The sequence below is a fragment of the Monodelphis domestica genome, chromosome 3 (genome assembly GCF_027887165.1).
Source record: "Monodelphis domestica isolate mMonDom1 chromosome 3, mMonDom1.pri, whole genome shotgun sequence".
Lineage (NCBI taxonomy): Eukaryota > Metazoa > Chordata > Mammalia > Didelphimorphia > Didelphidae > Monodelphis > Monodelphis domestica.
This window is the reverse complement of record NC_077229.1, coordinates 275,381,709-275,404,684: the sequence shown is the minus strand read 5'-3', so window position 1 is coordinate 275,404,684 and position 22,976 is coordinate 275,381,709. Positions and strand designations below refer to the sequence as shown.

General features: G+C 37.2%; 1 protein-coding gene across 1 annotated transcript in view; it reads right to left on the bottom strand.

Annotated features, from left to right (window-relative positions):
* Nucleotides 1-22,976, bottom strand: part of LAMA3 (laminin subunit alpha 3) — a 360,924-nt gene that overhangs the window by 231,878 nt on the left and 106,070 nt on the right. Inside the window, exons 9-14 of the mRNA XM_007487607.3 lie at nt 16,860-16,950; nt 13,705-13,836; nt 9,669-9,734; nt 5,377-5,415; nt 5,102-5,239; nt 2,105-2,239 (exon numbers count right to left, since the gene is read on the bottom strand). Of these exons, the coding sequence (XP_007487669.1) occupies nt 2,105-2,239; nt 5,102-5,239; nt 5,377-5,415; nt 9,669-9,734; nt 13,705-13,836; nt 16,860-16,950 (601 nt within the window). The remainder of the gene's footprint in view (nt 1-2,104; nt 2,240-5,101; nt 5,240-5,376; nt 5,416-9,668; nt 9,735-13,704; nt 13,837-16,859; nt 16,951-22,976) is intronic.

The following is a 22,976-nucleotide window of genomic DNA, read 5'->3' as shown; positions in this document are numbered from 1 at the left end:
TGCTCAATTAGGGAATAGCTGAACAAGTGACATATGATTGTGATGGAATACTACTATGTCATAAGAAACAATAAACAGGTGAATTACAAAACAATATGGAAATACCTACATGGAATTATAAAAAGCCAAATATGTACAACCAAGAGAACAGTATATGTAGCTACAGAATTAATATTTGAAGAATAACTTGTGAATGTCCACCTCCAGAGAAAGAACTGATAAACAGAAACGAGAAAGACATTTTATAGATGAATAATTTTTGTCAAATGATGCCTTCTTTAGTGAGGGGAAAGGAGAGAGGGAGATACCGGGGAATTCTAATGTGACCAACAAACAAATAAATTAGGAAAAAAATAATATATTTGAAGATAGTGGTTTTCTAAAAAACAATTGGCTTAATTTCAATGAGATTGACCCAAAGGGTTTTGTGTGTACAGGAAGCTAAAATTTCTGAAGGACTCTAGCCAAACATTGGTATTACTTTGTTCAACTAACAATATAAAGGAAAATCAAGACAATTAGAAAAATAATTAGCTATTTATCATTATCTAAAAAAAAAAGCATAGGGTAAGAGGAGAAAAGAACAAGCATTTGTTAAGTAGTTACTATGTGTCTCATCATTAAAGTTTTAAAAAAATTAAACTATAGAGAAAGTGGGGGAAAGAAGCAATTATTGATTTCTACTATATGCCAAACATTTTACATCCCATTTGATTTTCATAACGAATCCATGATACCCTTCCAAAATGATTTATTTTGTTTTTTAGATCTTTACCTTCCATCTTGGGATTGGTCCCAATGCAGAAGAGTGGTAAGGAATTGGCAATGGGAGTTAAATGACTTAGCCAGGGTCACATTGCTAGGAAGAGCCTGAGGCCAGATTTAAATGAATTGTTTTTAAATTTGAGTGACATCTTGTTTTTTGTAAGCAAAGACTTGGACACAGTAATTGTACTACAATTGGGAGAAGGATAAACAAATTATGGCACATGAATGTAATGGGATATTCCTGAGCCATAAAAAATAATGAGTATTCAGAAAAGCCTGAGAGGAGTGAAGTCATCAAAATCAGGCAAATGATATGCACAACTCCAAAAAACTAAATGGAAAAAGTCAATAAAATAAAATGGAACATTGCAATTACATTAAGAAATCTTACTAGAAGAGCTGGAAAAATGTACCTCCTTTCCTTCATTGTAGAATTGGGGCATTGTAGGTGTGGACTAGATAGTGTGAATAGACTATCAAACAGAGTCAATATGTTAGTTAAATTTGCTGAACCTCTTCTTTTCTCTCCTTTTTAAATCTTTGTTACAAAGGCCATTTGGGGGAGGTGGGGGGAGACAGAGACAGAGAGAGGGAGAGGGAGATCCAGAAATGAATATGATGTAAGAAAAAATACCAAGAAAAATGCAAGAAAAAAATATTTTTTTAATTACTTGTACATTGAGTACTCTCACCAGGAAATTGGGTTGTTTCCTACTTAGGGCTGTGATTAGGATGGAAAAACAATGTTCTGGACATATGTACAAAACAGCATGGCCCATCCATTTACTATAAAATCTATACCCCAGCATAGTCAGGCACTTGGGGGGCAGGATGAGAGGACGGGGCTCAGGGTTTACCAGGGAGGAGAGAGGAGAGAATAAAGAGTTATAAAAAAGGAAGAAATAAAAATTAGGGTACTTGGGTTCCAGGAGTTTTGAGTTCTTGTACCTTTGCTTTCAACAACTGCAGGTATGACTGTGGAAAGGTCACTTGCCTTCTAGAGACTTCCATTTCCATGTTGGCAAAATTTTGATTTCTAAAGTGCCTTCCTGCTCTAAATACTCTGATTCAGAAATCCTTTGTGGTATCCAGGGAAGGAGAGGGAAGGCAGCCTAACTAGAGTCATCCTATGTAGGTAAGTCAAGGTTACTTAAGTTGGCAACTGCTTGAACCAGGACTTTCCAGATGCTGATCACATAGGAATATTATGAGTCTAAATTAATTTAAAGTCCAGATAAACCAACTCAGTAAAAACATCTGCTGCATTTCTATAAAATAAGTGATCCTTATTTCCATAGATATATAAATGAGCCAATGAAAAGATTTACACACTGACCTTGACAAGCTGGAAAAGAGTAGAAACCTGAACTACAGCTGTCACACTTAGGGCCACCAACTCCAAAACGGCAAAGACATTTCCCATGGAAATCACATATTTCAGAGGTAACGCCAACTGAATTACATTCACATCCTATCAAAAAAAAAAAGTAAGAACACCTCAGGGGAAACCTCCTTTTTTTCCTCACTGGCTTCTCTCTCTCCCAAAGTTTTGGTGGTTATGCTTACTTAAAGGCATACTCTGACTAATTTTAAATGATTCCATTAGGTAAAACAACATTACACATGAGCACTTAGTTCAATGGGAACAATGTTCAAAAGAAGGTGAGTTTTGTGATTTTACCCAGAATTTGGCTTTAATGTATCACCAATGGTAATGCAAAATGACAAGAGTAGATAAAATTCTAAGACTGTTCAACAATGTTTTTTTCTTTTTGTTTTTTTTTACTTTTCAGTGAAAGTCTTTTTTTCTTTAAATATTATATTTTCCCAATTACACATAATAACAATTTTCAACATACATTTTCTGACTCATAAGATCCAAATTGTCTCCTGCCCTCACCTCCCTTCCTTTCCCCCTACTTAAAGGTGGTAAGCAATTTGATCTGGGCTATACGTTATTATCACGTAAAACATACTTCCATATTGGTCATCGGTGTAAAAGAATACTCACAGAAAATCAAAACCCCCACATAAAAACACAAATAAACTAAAGTGAAAAATAGAATGCCTTGATCTCCATTCCATTTCCAAGTGAGGTTTCTCTGGTGGTGGCTAGCATTCATTGTCATGAGTTCTTCAGAATTGTACCTGACAGTTCCTCAACATAATGACATTTTTCTAATTTGGTAAAATATATCTTTAAGAAAAGGAAATCCATGTATAAGAAAGCAAAGTGATGGCCACTGGACAATAGCCATGATTTTAATAGGACTATTCATGCATGAAGGTAACTAGATGGAGCTTTGGATAAAGGGCTGGGCTTGGAATCAGGAAGACCTGAGTTCAAATCCAATCTCAGACACTATCTGTGTGACCCTCTAGCTAAGTCACTTAACCCAGTTTGCCTCAATTTCTTCATCTATACAATGAGCTGAAGAAGGAAATAGCAAACCATGCTAATATTTTTGCCAAGAAAACTCAAAATGGGGTCACAAAGAGACAAGCATGACTGAAAATGACTTAACAACAAGAATCATGCATTTCATGCTATTAAAAATTTCTCAAATCTGCTTTCTATGATTTTTTTAAAAGATGCAAAGCTTCTTCTACAAGATGTTCCAAAAAAAAATCTTAGTGTAGTTTTAAGCTATTAAAGCTTAAAATGAAATATCAATTAATTAGGAACCAAATTACCTATAATGCTGAAGGAAATAGAAACTTTCTAACCTTGATTTTTAGAAGAGTTGATTAGAAAAGTGGCATCAGAGATTTATTTTTGTGTATTAAAATTGTATTTTTAATTTCATTTTCCCCATTTTTAAAAATTAGGCTTCTCAAAAGATGAAACAATAATGCCATTCTTTTCAAAGTATCAGCTTTTAATCCTGTCAATTTTATAGTCTTTTTTTGTTTTATCTTGTTATCAATTAGTCCTCTACCTTCCAAGATACCATTTTTCTACTTATTTTGGTTGGTTTATTTGTTGATTTTTAATGCTCTAATTGCACATTCAGTTCACAAATCTTTTCTCTTTTTATTTTGTTCATATATTTATCAAAGTTATTACTTTTCCTCTCAGGGCCACATTAGTTGCGTCATCAAAATTTGGGCATGTTCTCTCGTCATTATGATTTTCTTCTAATCAATCCACTAATAAACATTTATCAAGCATCTACTATGTGCTGAGCACTGTGCTAAGCACTGGGGACACAAAAAGAAACAAAAGACAGTGCTTGCCCTCAAGGAGCTTCATATCTAACCAGGGAGACAACAGGCAAACAAATATATACAGACAAGGTGTAGACAGGATAAATAGGAAATAATTAGCAGAGGGAAGGCACCGGAATTAAGAGGGGCTGGGGGAGGCTTTCTGAAAGAAAGAGGGATTTTAGTTGAGACTTAAATAAAAGGAAACCAAAGAGATCAGGAGCTCAAGCAGAGGAGAAAGGACATTCCAAGTACCAGAGACACCCAAAGAGAATGCCTGGAGCTGAGATGGAATGTTTCACAAAGTTATTCATTACTTCTACAATGGGTTCTTTGAACTACTCATTTTTTCAGGATATTATAATTAGGTTTTCATTTAGGTCTCTGTTTTGCTTGTGCTCCCCAGGGATTTTATCCTTAAATACACACACACACACACACACACACACACACACACAAACTCCATCCAACAATTCACAGGATATGTGCTACATCAGTACACATTCAACTTTCTACTTCCTACTTCCACAGTACTGTACAATGACCATTGTCATTCAGGGGGATTGATTGCCCTCAAGCACTCCAAGCCCTCTCCCCCACCCCAGTCAGTTATTACAGACTCAGTTCCACTTACTGCACTCCACTTATTTCAATCAACAAAGTAGACTACTTAATCATAAAAAGATTTTCCACCAAGGCTAAAACTAAACAGAGGCAGAAAACTCAACTAAATCAACCCTCTCTTTTTCCCCTGTGCCTCCCAGATTATTGAGATTTGGCTGTATTAATTAGGAAAAGGAAATAACAGGATAGAATTCTTTTCACTCACACAATAATCATTCCAGAATCATAATATCCAGAGAAAGAAGTGTTGGAGTTGGATGCATGTGGATCAAAATATAGGATCTTGCCTATCACAGTATTTATGGTTTTATTTGCGGGTTTTGATTTTGTATGAGTGTGAGTGCTTTTATAATGACCAATATGGAAGTGTGCTTTTCATGATAATAAAAAGAATTTGTTTTTAAATCTAATCTTCTCCACCAAAAAGCCATGCCAAATTGCAATACCTTGATAGCCCAGGCACACTCCCTTTCCCCCATCAAACCTGAATGCTGCTGCTTACTCTGACAGAAGGGATAGTGGAAATATCCAACCGCACACTCCTCACAAGAGAAACCATGAAATCCAGGTTGACAGAAGCACCTCCCAGTCTTCCTATCACAGTCACCAGGTGCTGCTCCTATGCCATAGCACTGACAAGCTGAAAAGTAACAAGAGTTAACAAAACAAAAAAAAAGGAAAAAAGAGTACTTTCATTCTCAATGTGCACATCCTATATCTGTGCATTATATCTATTAAAACTCAGGACTTGGGATCTAAGTCTAAGTAAAAATTTACCTTGGCACTGAGGTCCAAAGAATCCTGGTGGACAACTATCTATAACCAGAAGAAAAATATATGAAATATTAAAGGAAACACACAGACACAAATTTTATTTTTATTTAAATAGTTCTAAAGTATTTGAGAATACCATTCTCTTCAGTAAATATTATAACCCAAATGCTATATGTCCCATCATCTGTTATAGCCCATGGATGCTTCAGTTAAGGGCTCCTTTCCTAGTATATTATAATTCAGTTGTTAACACAGTGTTATTTTCCCAATTTGGTAGAATATATTTTAAAAGAAAGGAAACCCATGTTCAAGAATTGGAAGTGATGGACAATATCAATGGTTTTGGGAAATTCAACCGTGCAGTGGATAGAGTGCCAGACCTGGAGTCAGCAAGACCTGAGTTCAAATCCTCAAATATATACTAGCTGTGTGACCCTGGGCAAGTCAGTTGGCCTCAGTTTCATCATCTGTAAAATGAGCTGAAGAAGGAAATGGCAAACCATTCCAGGATGTTTGCCAAGAAAACTCCAAATGGAGCCAAATATGACTGAAAAAAACTAAATGATTCCAAAAATAAACAGCATAGAGGGATCTGCATATATTTAAATGAATCAAAGATTATACAATCAAAAGAGTGACAAGAAATGTAAGGTCTTAATCAATGTTTGTTGACTAATTGACACAATCCATTTTTTTAAACCTTATTTTCTGACTTAAAATTGATCTGTTCCAAGGCAGAAGAGTGGTAAGGGCTAGTCAATAGATATTAAGTGACTTGCCAAGAATCACACAGCTGGGAAGTGTCTGAGGCCAGATTTGAACCCAGGATCTCCTATCTCTAGGCTTGACTATTGATCCCCTGAGTCATCTCTCTGCTCCTTGACTAGTACAATCTTTACACCAGTCACCTCTGCTTGGCTCAGGAGCTGTTAATAGAGTTGATGGAGTTTTTCTGTTTCTCAACTTGTTTCTAACTTTAGATGATTCATTGCTTCTTTGCCCTTTCACTAGCAAGTTGAAAAAGGAAAGAAAGTGTTGGGATATGCTAGGGGCAAGACTTAGGAAAGAGATTTCAGCTCAGAATCTATGAGTGAGGAGCAGACAAAAATCTGTCTCAAAGCACACATGAGGGGAAGAGGAAGGAGAGAGGAACAAATATTTATTGTGTAGAAACAAAAACTGACTCAAGCTCTGGACTTTCTCAACAATTTCTTTAACTATTACAATTGAGTACCTATCGTGTGGCAAGCAGGTACTGTTCTAAGTGCTTTACAAATATTACCTTATTAAATCTTCACAACAACACTGATGGAAGTGTTATCATCTCCATTTCACAGATGAAGTCATTGAGATAGTCAGAGGTTAACTGCCTTGCCATGGGTCACAGAACTAGTAAATATCTGAGTCCAGATTAGAATTTGGGTCTACTAAGCTCTAAGCCAATTGCTCTATCTATCCTAAATGGCTAAGGAACTCCTGGATGAAGAACTTCTCTCTATGGTTTTTCGAATTCTGCTGAGGTATGTGCCAGAGGGAAGGGAATCAGAAGAAGGCTAGGTAGTGCAATGAATGAAGCAAAAAGGATATAAGATTATAGATCTAGAATGTAGTTCAATCATTTTTCAGGCATGTTTGACTCTTCATAACCCCACTTGGGATTTTCTTGCCTGAGATACTGGAGTGATTTTCCATTTCCTTCTCCAGCTCATTTTACAAATGAGGAAACTGAGGCAAAAGGGGTTAAGTGACTTGCCCAGAGGCAGACAGCTAATAAGTGCCTGAGGTCAGATTTGAACTCAAGATGAGTCTTTCTGACTCCAGGCTGGGCATTCTATCCACTGTGCCACTCAGCTGCCCAGATCTAGAATTAGAATGAATGAAAAACATTCCTTAAATTCACTTACCACTGGCCAGGTACTGTGTTAAGCACTGGGGATATAAATACAAAAGAGAGACAATCCCTGCCCTCAAGGAGCTTATCTTCTAAAAATGATAAAATTCATATACAGTAGAGGGGGAATGGTAGCCAGGAAATGGTGCTTTGGCTACAGTCACAGAGAAGTGACTTGATCTATAGAGCATCTGATTGATATGTCCTTTCCCAAAGCAATGGTAGCATGAAGTTAATTCCTTGACACAGAGCATAAAATGTAAGGGAAGTAAAGTTTTCTGTCTGTGGTAACATGCCTTGAAGGTAATATGAAAGCATAGTCCAGAGGCTGGGGTGGTGCAAATATAATGGGTTCTGAATAGCATGGTCACAAGGCAAGAACTGAAGTTCTGATTGGACAGCGTAGCAGTGGGGCTGCATAGCTGAAAGATCATGGAGGGAAAAGCACAGTTCTATAGCTGGGGCTGATTAGACATGATGAACTCTCCAATCAAGACAGCATGAAAGAGAACTTAAAGGCTAGTTGTCCAACCCCTTCATTTTACAGAAGAGGAAACTGAGGTCTAGAGATGTTAAATAACTTGCCTTAGATCATTTGAGTTCACATTGAGCCTTCTACACTTACTAGCTGTGTGACCTTGGGCAAATCACTTAACCCTGTTTGCCTCAGTTTCCTCATCTGTAAAATAAGCTGGAGAAGAAATGGCAAACCACATCAGTACCTTTGCCAAGAAAATTCCAAATGGGGTCACAAAGAGTCAGAACAATTGAGAAACAACAGATGCCAGACTGGTTCAATTTTACATCCCACCCAACTATCTACTAACCATTCTCACCATCTGCCTGCCTCAGAGCAAGTAACTATTTCCCTCCCTACTCCCCTGCCCACACACCCTGCTTTATAGCGCTCCTGAACAAAACTCCCTTCTCTGGGGATTGTTTCTTATCCATGTATGCTCCTGGAGGTCAGAGATTTTTTTTTGTTTATTTGGAATATAATATTCCAAATACTTAACACAGCATTTGACAAATAATAAGTGATGAATAAAATGCCTTTTCATTCACTCATTCATTCATTAATATATGTGGTTTGGAGTGAGCTGTATGGTGTCCCAGTGAGAACCCTAACTAGCCATTTTGATGTCCAGAACAATATTCCCAAAATATACTTGAGACAAGCAGCATGAAATACACCCTAAAAGTCAGTATGTCAAGACAAATTCCAGTGGGATGGAGGAAAGATCCTAGAATTCTCCTTTGTTTTGGTATAAGGAGTTGGAGGTAGGGAAAGACAAAGACCTCAGGGCAATTCGAGGATGCTCCTGGAGAGACAGGAAGGGGGAAGGAGAGCAAATACTCCTGATGCTAATGATTATTTCCTTCAACTGTAGAATTTGTCTCTTTATCTGGAACATGGCTACAAGAGGGTAAAGGATGGCATCTAGTAGCTTACTATTTTATTTATGAAATATTATCTATTTATGAGCTTTATTCCTCTAAATTTTAATGCTCTAGAACAAACTCTGATGCTTAAGTGGTATGTTGAGGAATTCCTGAGCCTCATGTCTTGGCCCCTGGATCCAAGCCCAAGTTCTATCTCAAAACTACTGAATCAAAATCATCTGGCCTCCTGATTCTCATAATCTATGTCAAAGTTAAGGTGATCATATAGCCTGAATTTAACAGGCCCTTTTTTCCTTTACTTTGCCCTCCTCTTGATGTTTCTTCTAAAATGCCCGTACTGAAATATTCTCTCCTTCCCGAAACTGATTCATTTCCATCTTTCTTTCCTTTGAAAATAAAAGAATTGCAGAAAATTTAGGCTTAGAAGACTCCTCAGAGGGAATCTGGTCCAACTCGTGACCTGAATGGAAACATTCCCTACATCAGCTTCTCCTTAAACACTTCCAATAATAGGAAATCAGTCCTTCCCAAAGAAGCAAATTCTATTTTTAGACAGTGAAACTATAAAGACCTTTTTCCTTATGTGAAATCAGAATCTTCTTCTCTATACTTTTACCCACTGTTTCAATTCTACCTTCTGGAACTAAGGCAGGGGCTCTTAACTAGAGGTCTGAGAGCTTAAAGAAAAAAGTGTGTGTGTGTGTTTATGCATAGATGTATTTATATATAAAAGCCATGTATATAATAGAGATAACATATTATGTGTATATGTATACATACTATGTAATGTTATCTAGTACATATGTAATATATGCATAATATATTACATTATATATTAAATATATATGATATGTATATATAATTTAAAAACAGTCACTATCATCAAGCACTTACAGTGCTCTGTACACAGTAGGTGCTTAATAAATGTCTATTGTGTAAATTACATATTAAGCTCAACCCTTTCAGGAAAGGTAAGACAGAAAAAGGAAGAATTACTCACCTGTTATACCGCTAGGAGTAGTAGAAGCTTCTGGTCTTGGAGTAAAAACAGGATAAATAGGAATGCCTTTAAAAATGATTTATTAAAAACACAGAGAAAAATAAAATTAGAGATTAGAATAGAAGCTTGATAATTTAGATATGGAGGCAAGGCCTCTATATATGAATGAAAACTCTTAGTAATTGAACATTTTAAAGGAAATACAGGTATGTCTTCAACATTGTGAGTTTCCCCCATCAGGGTTTTAATGTATTGCAGGTTGACATAAGAAACTAAATGGAAATTTGGGGAGAGTTTTACAGAAGCTGCAGATGACACAAAGGGTAGAAATGTAGAGTTATCCTAACATTGACCTACATATAGCCTATGACTACATATTTAACCCAAATTTTACAATAAGGTACCATAAACACCCCATAAAAGAAAAAGAAAAAATTCAGACTTCTTCTCTAGCATAAAGAAAGGGCCAAAAAATTTACTAGGATTTTCCAAGATGGTGGGGGTGCCAAGCCCCTAACTACTGAAATGTAGAAGAGATACCTATACAATATTATTCATCTGCATCCAGTAACTAAAATAAAACTACCCAAATACTACATAAATCCTGTATTAATGATAAGAAGCAGGAACATCAGTGGTATTTCCCTCTACTATCAAGTTAAATTTTGTCCTCTATAAATGAAAATAAAGCAGATTTTAAAATAGTTTTCTTAAGTAGGTGAATATTCTCCGTGAACTTTTTTTACTGTTTATTACTTTAATTCAACCTTTATCAAATTATCACAAACTTGGAGGCAGCTAGGTGGTTCAATGAATTGAGAACCAGGGTTCAAATCTGGCCTAAAACACTTCCTAGCCGTGTGACCTTGAGCAAGTCCCTTAACTCTCATTGCCGAGCTTTTACCACTCTTCTGCCTTGGAACCAACACACAGTATTGATTCTAAGATGGAAGGTAAGGGGTTAAAAAAATTATCACAAACTCTAACAAAATAAAATCTCAGGTAATAAAATTTTGTTGTGACTTGCTTTAAAAAACACCAATTCATTTATGCACCTTCTCCCTATAAACTAGATGCTCACATGCCACCCCCCTACTTACACCCCACCACACAATTCATTTTAGCATTTGGAATAGATTTCAAATTTGCACTCACAACATCGCAGCAGAATAAACTCAAGGGAATTTTTTATTAAACTCACTTTTAAAAGGAGGAAACTGAAAGAAGAGGATATTATACATATTTCCTGCTTTGGAAAAGTCAAAGTCAAACAGACCTCTGAACACAAGCAAGGCTGAGATCCAGCATGCTATAACCTATTATTTTACCTCTTGAGAGCAATTTCTCAGAGACCTGGAACTTTGTTGTTGACTAATTTCCCGTGCATTTAGTATAGATTTTTTTCTTTCTTTCCTTCCAAGAGTAGACAAAGACACGCTTGTTGTGTAGAGATTCAAGTAAATCTACCACTTGTAAAAATCCAATGCTTCTCTCTAAATAGAACTAAATGATTCATAAGGACATGGTTCATGAAGGGAAACATCACAATACTGGAGTATTGAATTCTGTAATTCACCTCTGACTCTTCGTTGTGGGCTCTTTCCAAGAAGAGTATATGGAGCTTTCAGGAAACTTTTGATTTATATTTGTTGTTTGATTTATTCCTTGGGAAGTTAAGGGATGAAATATGAATTTGTCAATGTTTTTTCTTGCCACAATATTATCTTCCCTCTGCCCTCACAGCCCCCAACAGTGGGTAACACTTTTCCCAAGGGTGATTTTATGTAATCAGAACTGAAAGAAGCAGCCTCACTCAGGACCACAACCACTCGGGCAGGCATTTGGAGGTTTTGCCCCATTTGGGCACAATAGTGATGCGGTGGGAAATCCTCTCCTATGCAAGGACTAACACTTTTTATGTGGCACCTAACTATTTCCAAGGCCCATTATGAAATCATAGCATATGGTCCTGTCCTGTTTACATTAAATAATAAACATCAGCTAAGTCATTAGACTAATAACACAGGACATTAACCTGTTTTTGAGTATAAATTTATAGCATATTCACATGTAGTTATCTAGGCTATAAGATAAACATTACCAAAATCACTTCATAATCATTCATTACTCTTGGATCTTACAATTGTTCCAAGCAAAACTTAAAATAGCAATAAAATATAAAACATGGAGACATTTCTTAAACTAAATTAATTAGGCTCACAAAGGACAATCTAATTAATTCTACAAAGGGTCACAAGACTGAGGTCTAAGTTTAAAAAATATCAGGCTGTGAGTAAATAAGATTTTTCATAAAAATTAAAGCAAGGAGAACTAGGAAAACACTGTACCCAGTAACAGCAATATTGTGAAATTTAGGGTTAGGGTTAGATTTAGCTCCTCTCTGCAATACAATGATCTGGGACAATTCTGAGAGATTTATGGAAAAGAATGCTATCCACCTCCATAGATAGAAGTATTGGAGTCAGAATGCAGATGAAAGCATACGATTTATCCCTTGTTTATTTGGGTATATATCTTGGGGTTTTGGTTTCATGAAATTATTCATTTACAAAAATGAACAATATGGAAACATGTTTTATGATAATACAAGTATAACCCAAATTGAATTGCTGGCCAACTCCAGAAGGGGAAAAGGAAGGAAGATAATCTGTATCCTATAACTTTGGAAAACTTATGTGGGAAATTTTTTGTTACATGTAATTGGCAAAAAATAAAATAAAATAAAAAATTTAAACAGGAAAAAAATTAATGTAACAGGGCAGCAAGGTGGTTCAGTGAATTGAAAGCTAGATCTAGAGATGGGAGGTCCTGGGTTTGAATCTAGCTTCAGACACTTCCTATCTGTGTTACCCTGGGAAAGTCACTTAACCCCCCACTGCCTAGCCCTTATCACTCTTCTGCCTTGAAGCCAATAGTCCAGATTCTAAGATGGAAAGTAAGGGTGTAAAAAAAAAATAGTGCAAAACCCTGGTGTATGCTCCTAATGTTGTAGTAATGCTTTTTCATTCAGCTTTTTTTAAATCTATCCATAATTTTTTTTTTGTTCTTTCTTACAAGGATCATTCCACTAGAAAAGGGAAGCCAAATAAAGATGAAAAAAAAGATATCAAAAAAAGTTACAAATGTTTCTAAAGTCTATCTTAGGGCAGGTAGGTAGCTCAGTGGATAGAGCCAAGCCTGGAAATGGGAGGTCCTAGCCTCTGACACTTCCTACTATGTCACCCTGGGAAAATCACAACCCTAGAGCCCTTACTGCTCTTCTGCCTTGGAACAGCTACTTAGTACTGATTCTAAGACAGAAGGTAAGGGTTATTTTTTATCTTTCTGCATTTTTTTCTTTTTTTCTATCTTAAAGGAGAATCAGTGGGGATAGAGAAAGGATGTCAAAAATCAACAAGCATTTACGAAATGCTTATTAGTTATCAGGCACACTGAAAATACATAAAAGAGCAAAAATTTTAAGAATCATTAAAAAATGTTATAATTCTTTAAAAATCCACCTATAAAGCAAATATGTTCATTTTAAAGAAACTTCCCCTGGGGAATTTGGGTTCTTAATCTATCTTCTGACATATACATAACAAAATCTCAATGCATTCCCCTTTGCCTCAGCAGGTAAAACTATGTCCAGTAGGTATGATTAAAAATAGAAAAAGTAAACCATGAATATCAAATATTAATGTCCTGAAGTATCTGAATTACTCTGTGAAGGAGGACAACTTTATTGGCCCTCTCCCCAATTCTGCACTATTTCAGAATCAGTCATTGAAGCTCAGTTAGAAGGGACGTTGGTGGCATCTTCTTCAGCTCTACCTTCACAGGAATCCCTTCCAGAACATACTCAACGGGATGTAGCAAGGGGGGACCCATCACATCTCCTGAGACAGTCCTTTTTTGTTCTAGATAATTTTAATTGGTGGGAAGCTTTTCCTTACATAAAGCCCAAATCCACCTCCTTGCCACTTCTAAATAATGGACAATAATGGACAGTTCCCCTGTTACAATCCAAACTTACTCAGGCAAAATGGGAAGTTGTAGTATCCTTTTGCACAGTGTTCACAGTTTTCCCCACGGAAATTTGGTTTACAAATGCAGCGACCTGTGCCCTGTTCACAGCCATCTGTGTACTCAGGGTTACAGCTGCAAGCTAAAAAGAGGAAAAAAGTTAAAAAATAACATTAATTAATTTGTAGCCCTTTGGCAAAGCAAATATAGTGACTACCAACATTTCTCAGGCAATGTTTAATAAATATTTCTCATGCAATGAAACTGCTTTGTTATTGTCATGAATATTATTCTAATTATTTTAATAGTTTGGTGGCAGCAAAAAGTAGTAAATAAGAGTTGACCATGGAGTTAGGAAGACACAGGTTCAAGTCCTTCTTCTAACACACTCTAGCTGTGTAACCCAACAAAAATATCATAGTCCCTGGCAACAATTTTCCAAAGCTAAATTTCAGAGCAGATTTGCCTTGCTTGAGGAAATTTCCTCACTGAGAGTTGATGAAATTGTGTCTGGTCAAAAAAGGATTATTATTACTTTGCAAAGGAAAGCATTCTAGGTTTTTCTATTGTAGACATGATTTATGGAATTTTATAGGGAGATTGTTTAATTGTTAAATAAAAGTTAGGCTTTATTCCCCACCCCCCAAAAAGTATGTATATACATACACATATATATGTATATATCTTTGATGAGGTTAATACTAATAATTCCATATATGCTATATATCAATATAAATCTGGTGAGCTCACTACTAATTCATGTGTATGTGTGTGTGTGTGTGTGTGTATGTCCTTGGTGAACTCACTACTAATAATTCCATACACACACACACACACACACACACACACACACACACGTATATATTATGGCTCTCTCCTCCCCGTTCATTAATGTGTTTCATCTGGAACTTCCATTTTGAGGAATGGCTAAGACCAGCCATCTTTGACTCCTTTCTTGGCCCCATCGTTGATACTCCAAAGGTCGCCCCCATTCCTCTGAGTAAGTATTTTCTCTCCCCCAACTCCACTATTTTACCATTCTCTTCCCATGTCAGAATGTAAGTTCCATGAAGACCAGGACTGTCTTTCCTTTAACATATCTACAACTTCCCAGGGCTTAGTACAGCCTGGCAGCACATAGAAGATGCTCAGTTAATACTTGACATAGACTATTAAATACAAAGGAATATTTATTACAAAGGAGTACTATTGGATGAACAATAGCAATTGGGGAGATCAGGAGGGACATCTTAAAGTGGGTGAAACTTAAGCTGAACTTTGAAGGAAATGCAGAAAGAACAAGAGGTGGGAGAAGAGTCTAGTTTAGGACAATGACATGGGACAGGGCAACTGGCAAATGACAAAGAAGGCCAATTGGGCGGACATATAGAACGTGTGATAGAAAATCACACAGAATAAGCTTATATGGGACCAAAATTGTGCCCAGATTTTTAAAAAACGGACAAACCTGCATTTTATCCTAGAGCAAGGGGAGCCATTAGACTTTTTAAGCTAAAGACTAAAGATCAAATCTTGCTTTAGGGATATCCATTTGGCAGCTGTGTAGAGGATGGACTGGAGAGGGTAGAGAGGGGGAGACAAATTTAAAAACTAATCTGGGCTCAGACACTTCCCAGATTTGTGACACAGGGCAAGCCACTTACCCCCCATTTGTCACTTTTCTATCTTAAAATTGATACCAAGATAGAAGGTAAGGGTTTTAAAACAAAACAAAACTATAATAGGGGGAAATACTTGTACAAGAATATTCATAGCTGCGCTCTTTGTGGTGGCAAAAAATTGGAATGTGAGGGGATGCCCTTTGATTGGGGAATGGCTGAACAAATTGTGGTATATGTTGGTGATGGAATACTATTGTGCTAAAAGGAATAATAAAGTGGAGGAATTCCATGGAGACTGGAACAACCTCCAGGAACTGATGCAGAGTGAAAGGAGCAGAACCAGGAGAACATTGTTCACAGAGACAGATACCCTGTGGTACAATTGAATGTAATGGACTTCTCTACTAGCAGCAATGCAGTGATCCAGGACAATTCTGAGGGACATATAAGAAAAAATACTATCCACATCCAGAGAAAGAACTGTAGGAATAGAAATACAGAAGAAAAACATATGATCACATGGTTCGATGAGGATATGATTGGGATGTTGACTTTAAATGATCACTCTATTGCAAATAACAATTATATGGAAATAGGTTTTGAACAATGATACATCTATAACCCAGCAGAATTGCTTGTCAGCTCAGGGAAGGGGGGGGAGGGAAGAGAGATGGGAAAGAAAATGAATCATGTAACCATGGAAAAATATTTTTGCTTCATGTGCTTCCGGTACAGTGTCCATGTTTCACAACTGTACAGGAGAGAGCTGAGGACCACTGCGTTATACACTTTGAGCTTCGTCGCAGTGCTTACAGCGCTGTGTTGGAGGACTTTGCAGTGCAGCTGCCCGAGTGCCTGGTTGGCCTTTTGGATCCTGGCATTGATCTCATGGTCTAGGGATCTGTCATTGGCGATGGTGCTGCCCAGGTACTTGAAAGTGTTGACGTTAGAAAGCTTCGTGCCGTCAATTGTAATGCATGGCTGGTTAGTTGTCCTCCCTGGTGCAGGTTGGAACAGCACCTCTGTTTTGCTGAGGCTGATAGTCAGGCCAGTTTTGTTGCTGTAGAGAACCTGTCCACAATGGTTTGGAGATGATTTTCTTGGTGGGCCATGAGAGCACAGTCGTCTGCAAAGAGAGCTTCCAGGATGAGTCTCTCTGTTGTCTTTGTTTTTGCAGTCAGGCGGTGAAGGTCGAATAGTGAGCCATCCAGTCGGTATTTGATGTACATTAATTAAAAAAAAAGAATAGTGGAGAGGAAAAAATTGTTTTAAATTAAAAAAAAAACTATAGCAGTAGCCCAGACAAGAAGTGATGAGGGCCTGAATGATGGTGGTCACATAAGGGAAAAAAAAGGGGGAGGGATTGAGATATACTTGGAGGCAGAATTGAAAAGATTTGGCATCTGACTGGAAGTTAGGAATAAGGCAGAGGGGAGAGACAGAGACAACTCAGAGGTTACAAAAGAAGATGAAACTTGACTGGATGATCTTTCTGATCTTGGTTACTATAGTCATGAAACAAAACCAAGTGGAGAAGACTTACGCATACAGCCATGGGGGGCTTCCACTGGCACATTGTAAGGACGATAATAACCCTGAAGACACCTTTCACAGTTTACACCAGCTGTGTTATGCTAGAAAGAAATTTTTAAAAGATTAAGGCAGTAAAACAAAAAGAAGATATCTACTTTTCTTAAGATTCAAATTGAAAAACCAAGACGTATTTCTATCATGCTCCCCTGTAAAGTTCTGTGTAATTTTGTTTTTTAGTTGGACCTTGAACCTCTTTGGGCATCAATACAGTCATCCACAAAATAAGGACATTATATTAGATGAGCCCTAAAGTCCTTTCCACCATAAAACAAGTCCAATATAATTGAGATGCAGTAAACTATTACTGAAAGGGTCTTTTAAAATATAAGTAACAATTTGGGTGAAGGTATGCTACCAAATATTAAATAACCATCTCTCTGGGAAAAAATGTAAACATGACAGTTTTAACTGTCAATAAATTGAGCCCTGATCTGTAGCAGTTGGTGTTTTCTACGGTATAAATGATTGTTTTTTCACTGAATATTTAATAAAAGCCCTTGCTAACTGGTATGATTTGGCTCCAATACAGCCCTGGTTGAGAGTTACAGCAATAAACCAATCTAGGAACTCTAAGTTTCACTACAGCCCTTCCATATTATTCACAGTAGTTTCATTTTGAAAAACTGAATAAATAATATGTCATATCAAAGGGATAGCAGGGTGGTATAGTATATATATATATATATATATATATATATATATATATATATATATATATATATATATATATAATAGAGCATTGGGTCTGAAGTCCAGAAAACCTGAATTCAAATCTTGCTTCAGATATCCTAGACAAGTTACTTAACCCTGTTTGCCTCAGTTTCCTCATCTGCAAAATGAACTGAAGAAGAAAATGACAAACCACTCCAGTATCTTTGCCAAGAAAAGACAAACTGGGGTCATGAAGAGGCAGACACGACTGACATGACTGAACAACAACAAGAAAAAGTCCCATCATGACTCAGTTTGAGGGGAAAATAGTTAAGATACATATTTGTACTTTTTCCAGTGCCTGGATAAGCAGGACATGCCTACCCCTCCTCTACCATTGGCTCCCATGTTATTCTTTCTTCATAAAAACATTTCTGAAAGTTTCCATTACATAGATGGAAAAATTCTGCATATGTCTTCAGGAGAGCTCAGGTTAGAACTCTGCATTAGGTTTGCTAATTAAGTTTCTCTGCTAATGCTTGTAATTGCCACAAAATCAAATTACAGGCAACAGTTTCCAGGAACAAGACACCATGAATTCAGTTCCATTCTGCTTTTCTTTATTTCAGAAATAAGCAGGGAAGCATGTCCATTTTCTAAAGAAAGAAATTGCAATAGGAAGTTAGAACACATGTGACAACCCCTAGTGAACACAAGGACCTACACAAAATGACCAAGAAGAGGACAAAGAGGCTTTCTTTACTTTCTCCCCTAATACGGAGAATTTTATTAATTTCAAAATCTTATTTATTACCACTCCTTGTCCTGTAGGCTAAAATCTGAATTATTTTTCATTCTCTTTAACAATGAAGCCCAAAGCATTAGACAATGCACAACCTCACTGCCTCACTGCGCATTTCTCTTCTTTTCCCATTGAAAGATATAAATGTTTCATGAAAATGCAGAGGCCTGCCCACCCACTAAACGTCAACAAATAATTCAGCTCCTTTGCTTGTCACTATGCTCAGTATTAGACAGGGTATAAAACAGGTTGACCCAGCCTTGCCTCTTCTGCTGAGGGATGGAGAGAAAGAGGGAAGGAAGGAGGTAGGGAGAGAGCATGAGAAAGGGGGAAGAGACAGACAGACAGACAGTGACAAAAAGAGAGAGGTAGAGAGAGAGACAGAGAGACACAGGCAAAGACAGACAGTCAGAGACAGGCAGAGAGAGAGAGAGAGAGAGAGAGAGAGAGAGAGAGAGAGAGAGAGAGAGAGAGAGAGAGAGAGAGAGAGAGAGATGCTTCTTTTAGGGCAATCCCATTTTCCCTCTCCCACACAAGGCATTTAATGAGGCTCATACAGATGAGGTAAAAAATAAAGGAAAAAAATCAATAACTTCTACCATATATATGGAGCAGCTAAGTGGTGCAGTGGATAAAGTACTGGATTTGAAGACAGGAAGACATCTTCTTGAGTTCAAATCTGGCCTTAGATACTAGTTTTTTGACCCTAGGAAAGTCACTTAACCTGTTTGTCTCAGTTTACTCATCTGTAAAATGAGTTGGAAAGGAAATAGCAAAACTCTCCAGTATCTTTGTCAAGAAAAGCCTAAGTGAGGTCAAGAAGAGTCACACATGACTGAACAACAACCATGAAGACACACCTGACAAAATGACTCCAAAACCACTTTTACCTCCTCTTATTCTCCTTCTCCCTTTTTTAATTTTAAAAATTAGGAAGGCTTTCCTTATATCAAAGCTGAATTTGCCTCTCCAAAATCTCCTTCTGAAGCCATGTGGTGTAGTAGACAAGAGTCCTAAACCAGAAATCAGGAAGACCCAAGTTCAAAACCCATTAGACATTTACTTAGCTACATGACTTTGGGAAAATCACATAACCTGCATCTGCTTCAGTTTTCTCATCTATAAAATGGGAATAATAATAGCACTTATCTCCCAAGGTGATGCAAGGGATAAAATGAGATAAGTGCAAAGCACTTTGAAAATTTTGAAGTGTAATATAAATGCTAGCTATTATAATTATTTTGACCCTCCCCAAAAGTGCCAAGCAGACATAGTGCAATTGGGATAAAGAAATGAAGAAAAGAACTGTACCACAAAAAGAGGTTTTTAAGGCACTGGCAACAACAGTGGCTTAAAACAATTAATCAATAAAATCCCATGAGTATTAAGAAGCAAATTGCTTTAGAAGATGAATGGCAAATACCACAATTTGCTATTAGCTAAGATCAGTGTATTCTCTAGGGTCTGTGGCAAGGCCTGATGGTAACTATGGTTGACACACAAATGGCATCATTTCTTCCATAGAAAATGCAGGTAGGGTTGCAAGAATCACATGTCTAAGGTGTATATTACTAATCTGAGTTTGTGGAGTCAGCCCTTCTTTTTTCTGTCAATTGAACCATCCTACTCTTAGATACAGGTACCATTGGCCTTCATATTTTAAAAAAAAATGTTGGGAAAAAAAAACCCTGTGGTACCTGACACTGTCACTCTACATGTAAATCATTGTGTAGACTATTTACCAGTTAAGTACTCTCTACCTCTGCCATTGGTTGAGATTCTATCTCTCCCCAATAGGCTACATGGGGTTTTGTTCAAAATGACTCGCCCCTATCTGACTATAGCATTTCACATCAACTAACCCAGAGAAATGTTTACCACTAAGTAATGACATCTATGTTGTCCTCAGAGCTTCTTATGCTCATCTTGCTAAAGATCACCTCATTCTAGCTCTATGTTCTGTCTAGATAGAACCCTAAATCTCAAGAACATTGCAATCTAGCTGAACAGATTAAACACATGAAGAATAACAAAGAAAAACAGCTCCTACTGTTGGAGGAACAACTGTTGGTGGAACTAATCCCGCCATTTTGGAGAGCAATCTATGCGCAGAGAGTTTTGACCCAGCAATACCACTTCCCACAGTGATCAGAGAAACAGAAAAGAACCTATATGTTCTAAAATGTTTATAGCAGCTCTCTTTGTAGTAGCAAAGAACTGGAAATTGGAGGGATGCCCATTAATTGGGGAATAGAGGACCAAGTTGTGGTATATAATTGTGATGAAATATTACTGCACCATGAAAAATGAGAAGTAGATTAATTTAAAAAGGAAAGACCTAACTCAGGAGAGACTCTGAATGAACACGCTAATGCAAATACCAACAACATGGAAATGGGTTTGAATCAAGAACACATGTGATACCCAGTGGAATCGTGCGTGGGCTATGGGAGAGGTGGTGGGAGGGTGGGGAGGGAAGAAAAGAAAATTATCTTTGTTTCCAATGAATAATGTTAGGAAATTACCAAATAAAAATTAAAAAAAAGAAATAAATATTTATTGAGCATCTAAAAAATAAAAAGGAAAGACCTACATGAAATTATGAAGAGTAAAATAAGCAGAACCAAGAGAACATTATATACAGCAACAAAAATACTGTTTGAAGAATGACTTGTGTATGTCTAAAGAAAGAACTAATAAACAGAAACAAGCAAGATATCATTATATATATATATGTATATATATATATATGTATATATATATACATATATATATATCTTCGTGTCAGATGATGTCTTCTCTATGCATGGAGGGGGGAAAGGAGGGAGATTCCTGGGAACTTTAATGTCACAAATATATTTTTCTAAAAGAGATACTATGTAAGTACCATATAATTGGTAACATCAGGAAGGGTTTTCGGAGCAAAGGAAGAAAAAAAAATCATGGAGGAGGTTGGGAGGATCTATATATAAGAAGAGAGAACTGAACTGAGTTTTTTAAGCTGCAGAAAAAAAAAGAGAGCACAGACTAGCATTCTAGAGAAGAAAGAATGGGATTGTAGATAAAGTACTGGGCATGAAGTCAGGAAGATGTAGGTTCAAATTCTGTCTCAGATCCTTACTAGTTGATGACTCTGGGAAAGCTACTTAAGCTCTCTAGCTTCACCTATAAAATGAGAGGGTTGGATGAAATGGCCTCTAACATTCCTTCCAGCTCTAAATTTCAATTCTATGATCCTATTTGTTCAAGAGCAACAGCAGCAATAAGGGGCAAGGAATATAGAGAAAGGGGCAGCGAGGCGGCATTAAAATCAGAAAGATTCATCTTCCTGAGTTCAAATCTGGCTTCAACTACTTACTAGCTGTGTGATCATGGGCAAGTCACATAGCCCTGTTTGCCTCAGTTTCTTCATCTATAAAATGAACTGGAAAAAGAATGGGCAAACCCTTCGAGTATCTTTGCCAAGAAAACCCCAAATGAGATCACAAGGAGTCATACATGACTGAAAAATGACTAAGCCACAACGAAGAGAAATGTGAAATTTGCCATGACATATTACATTTGAGTTTATAAAGTATAATTCATAAAGGCTTGTTAATTCCTTTAGGCAGTATGCCTACAGCTCATGTAGCCATTAATCAATTACTTGTAATGCTTTGAGTTATCTGGGGCCCCTGGCTATAGTTTACCCTGGCATACTAGAAATCTCAGAGCATTTAGTATATAATCAAGTCAATTAGATCCATCTCTAAGGCACAAGGAATTAGGGTAACTGTAAATGGGCCACCACATTGAGACTCCATAACTACCTTGTGACTAATGCGTGGGCAGTGATTCAGGGAGGCAGATAGTGGGGTAGCATGGGATGACTTGGTGATGTGGAAAATGAATATTGAATTGTAATGATTTTTACTTGAAGCCTTTCTTAGACATCTGGTTTTGAAGGTCAGCTAGTTTCCAAACAATTTACTCTCAGATCTCAAGGCATCTCACTGGGCTAGATTATGTTACAGGCAGAGAAGAGATCTGATCCTTATTTTTCTGTAAAGAAGAATATTCTTAGAGAATGAAGTAAGCAAACTCTAGCCATCATTTAGGACTGCAGTGACTCAGCCACATGGCAGGGAGGAAGAGGCATGTTGGTGTCCTTAAGACCTGCCTCTCCCTGTGATAATATGGGGGAGGGGCTGAGTCTCCAGGTCCACCTCCTCAATGGCTGCTTGCCAACTGTTTTGTTGTTCCTGGGGAAGGAACTGAGTGGTGAGGTCACAAGAGGGGTATATAAGATGTGCATCAGAGGTATTCTCTCTTGCCCCACTTGCTCTCATTGATGCCTGTTTGGATTGTGGAGGGAATCAATTAGCCATTTTAGGTTTTCTGGAGTAGTTGAGTAAATTAATTTAAAATTAAGAAATACTGCCTCTCAAGAATTTCAGGCATTAGAGTAAACTAGTTTAAAAAACACCCCCATTTTACATACTCCTATAATCACCTGACCCTTTCATCTCTGCTAAGTATCGTCATATCTCTTCTGTCCTTTGGGGCAAAACTACTTGCAAAGGTCTTCTACAATAGATGCCTCCATTTCCTCTTCTCTTACTCTTTCTTTAATGC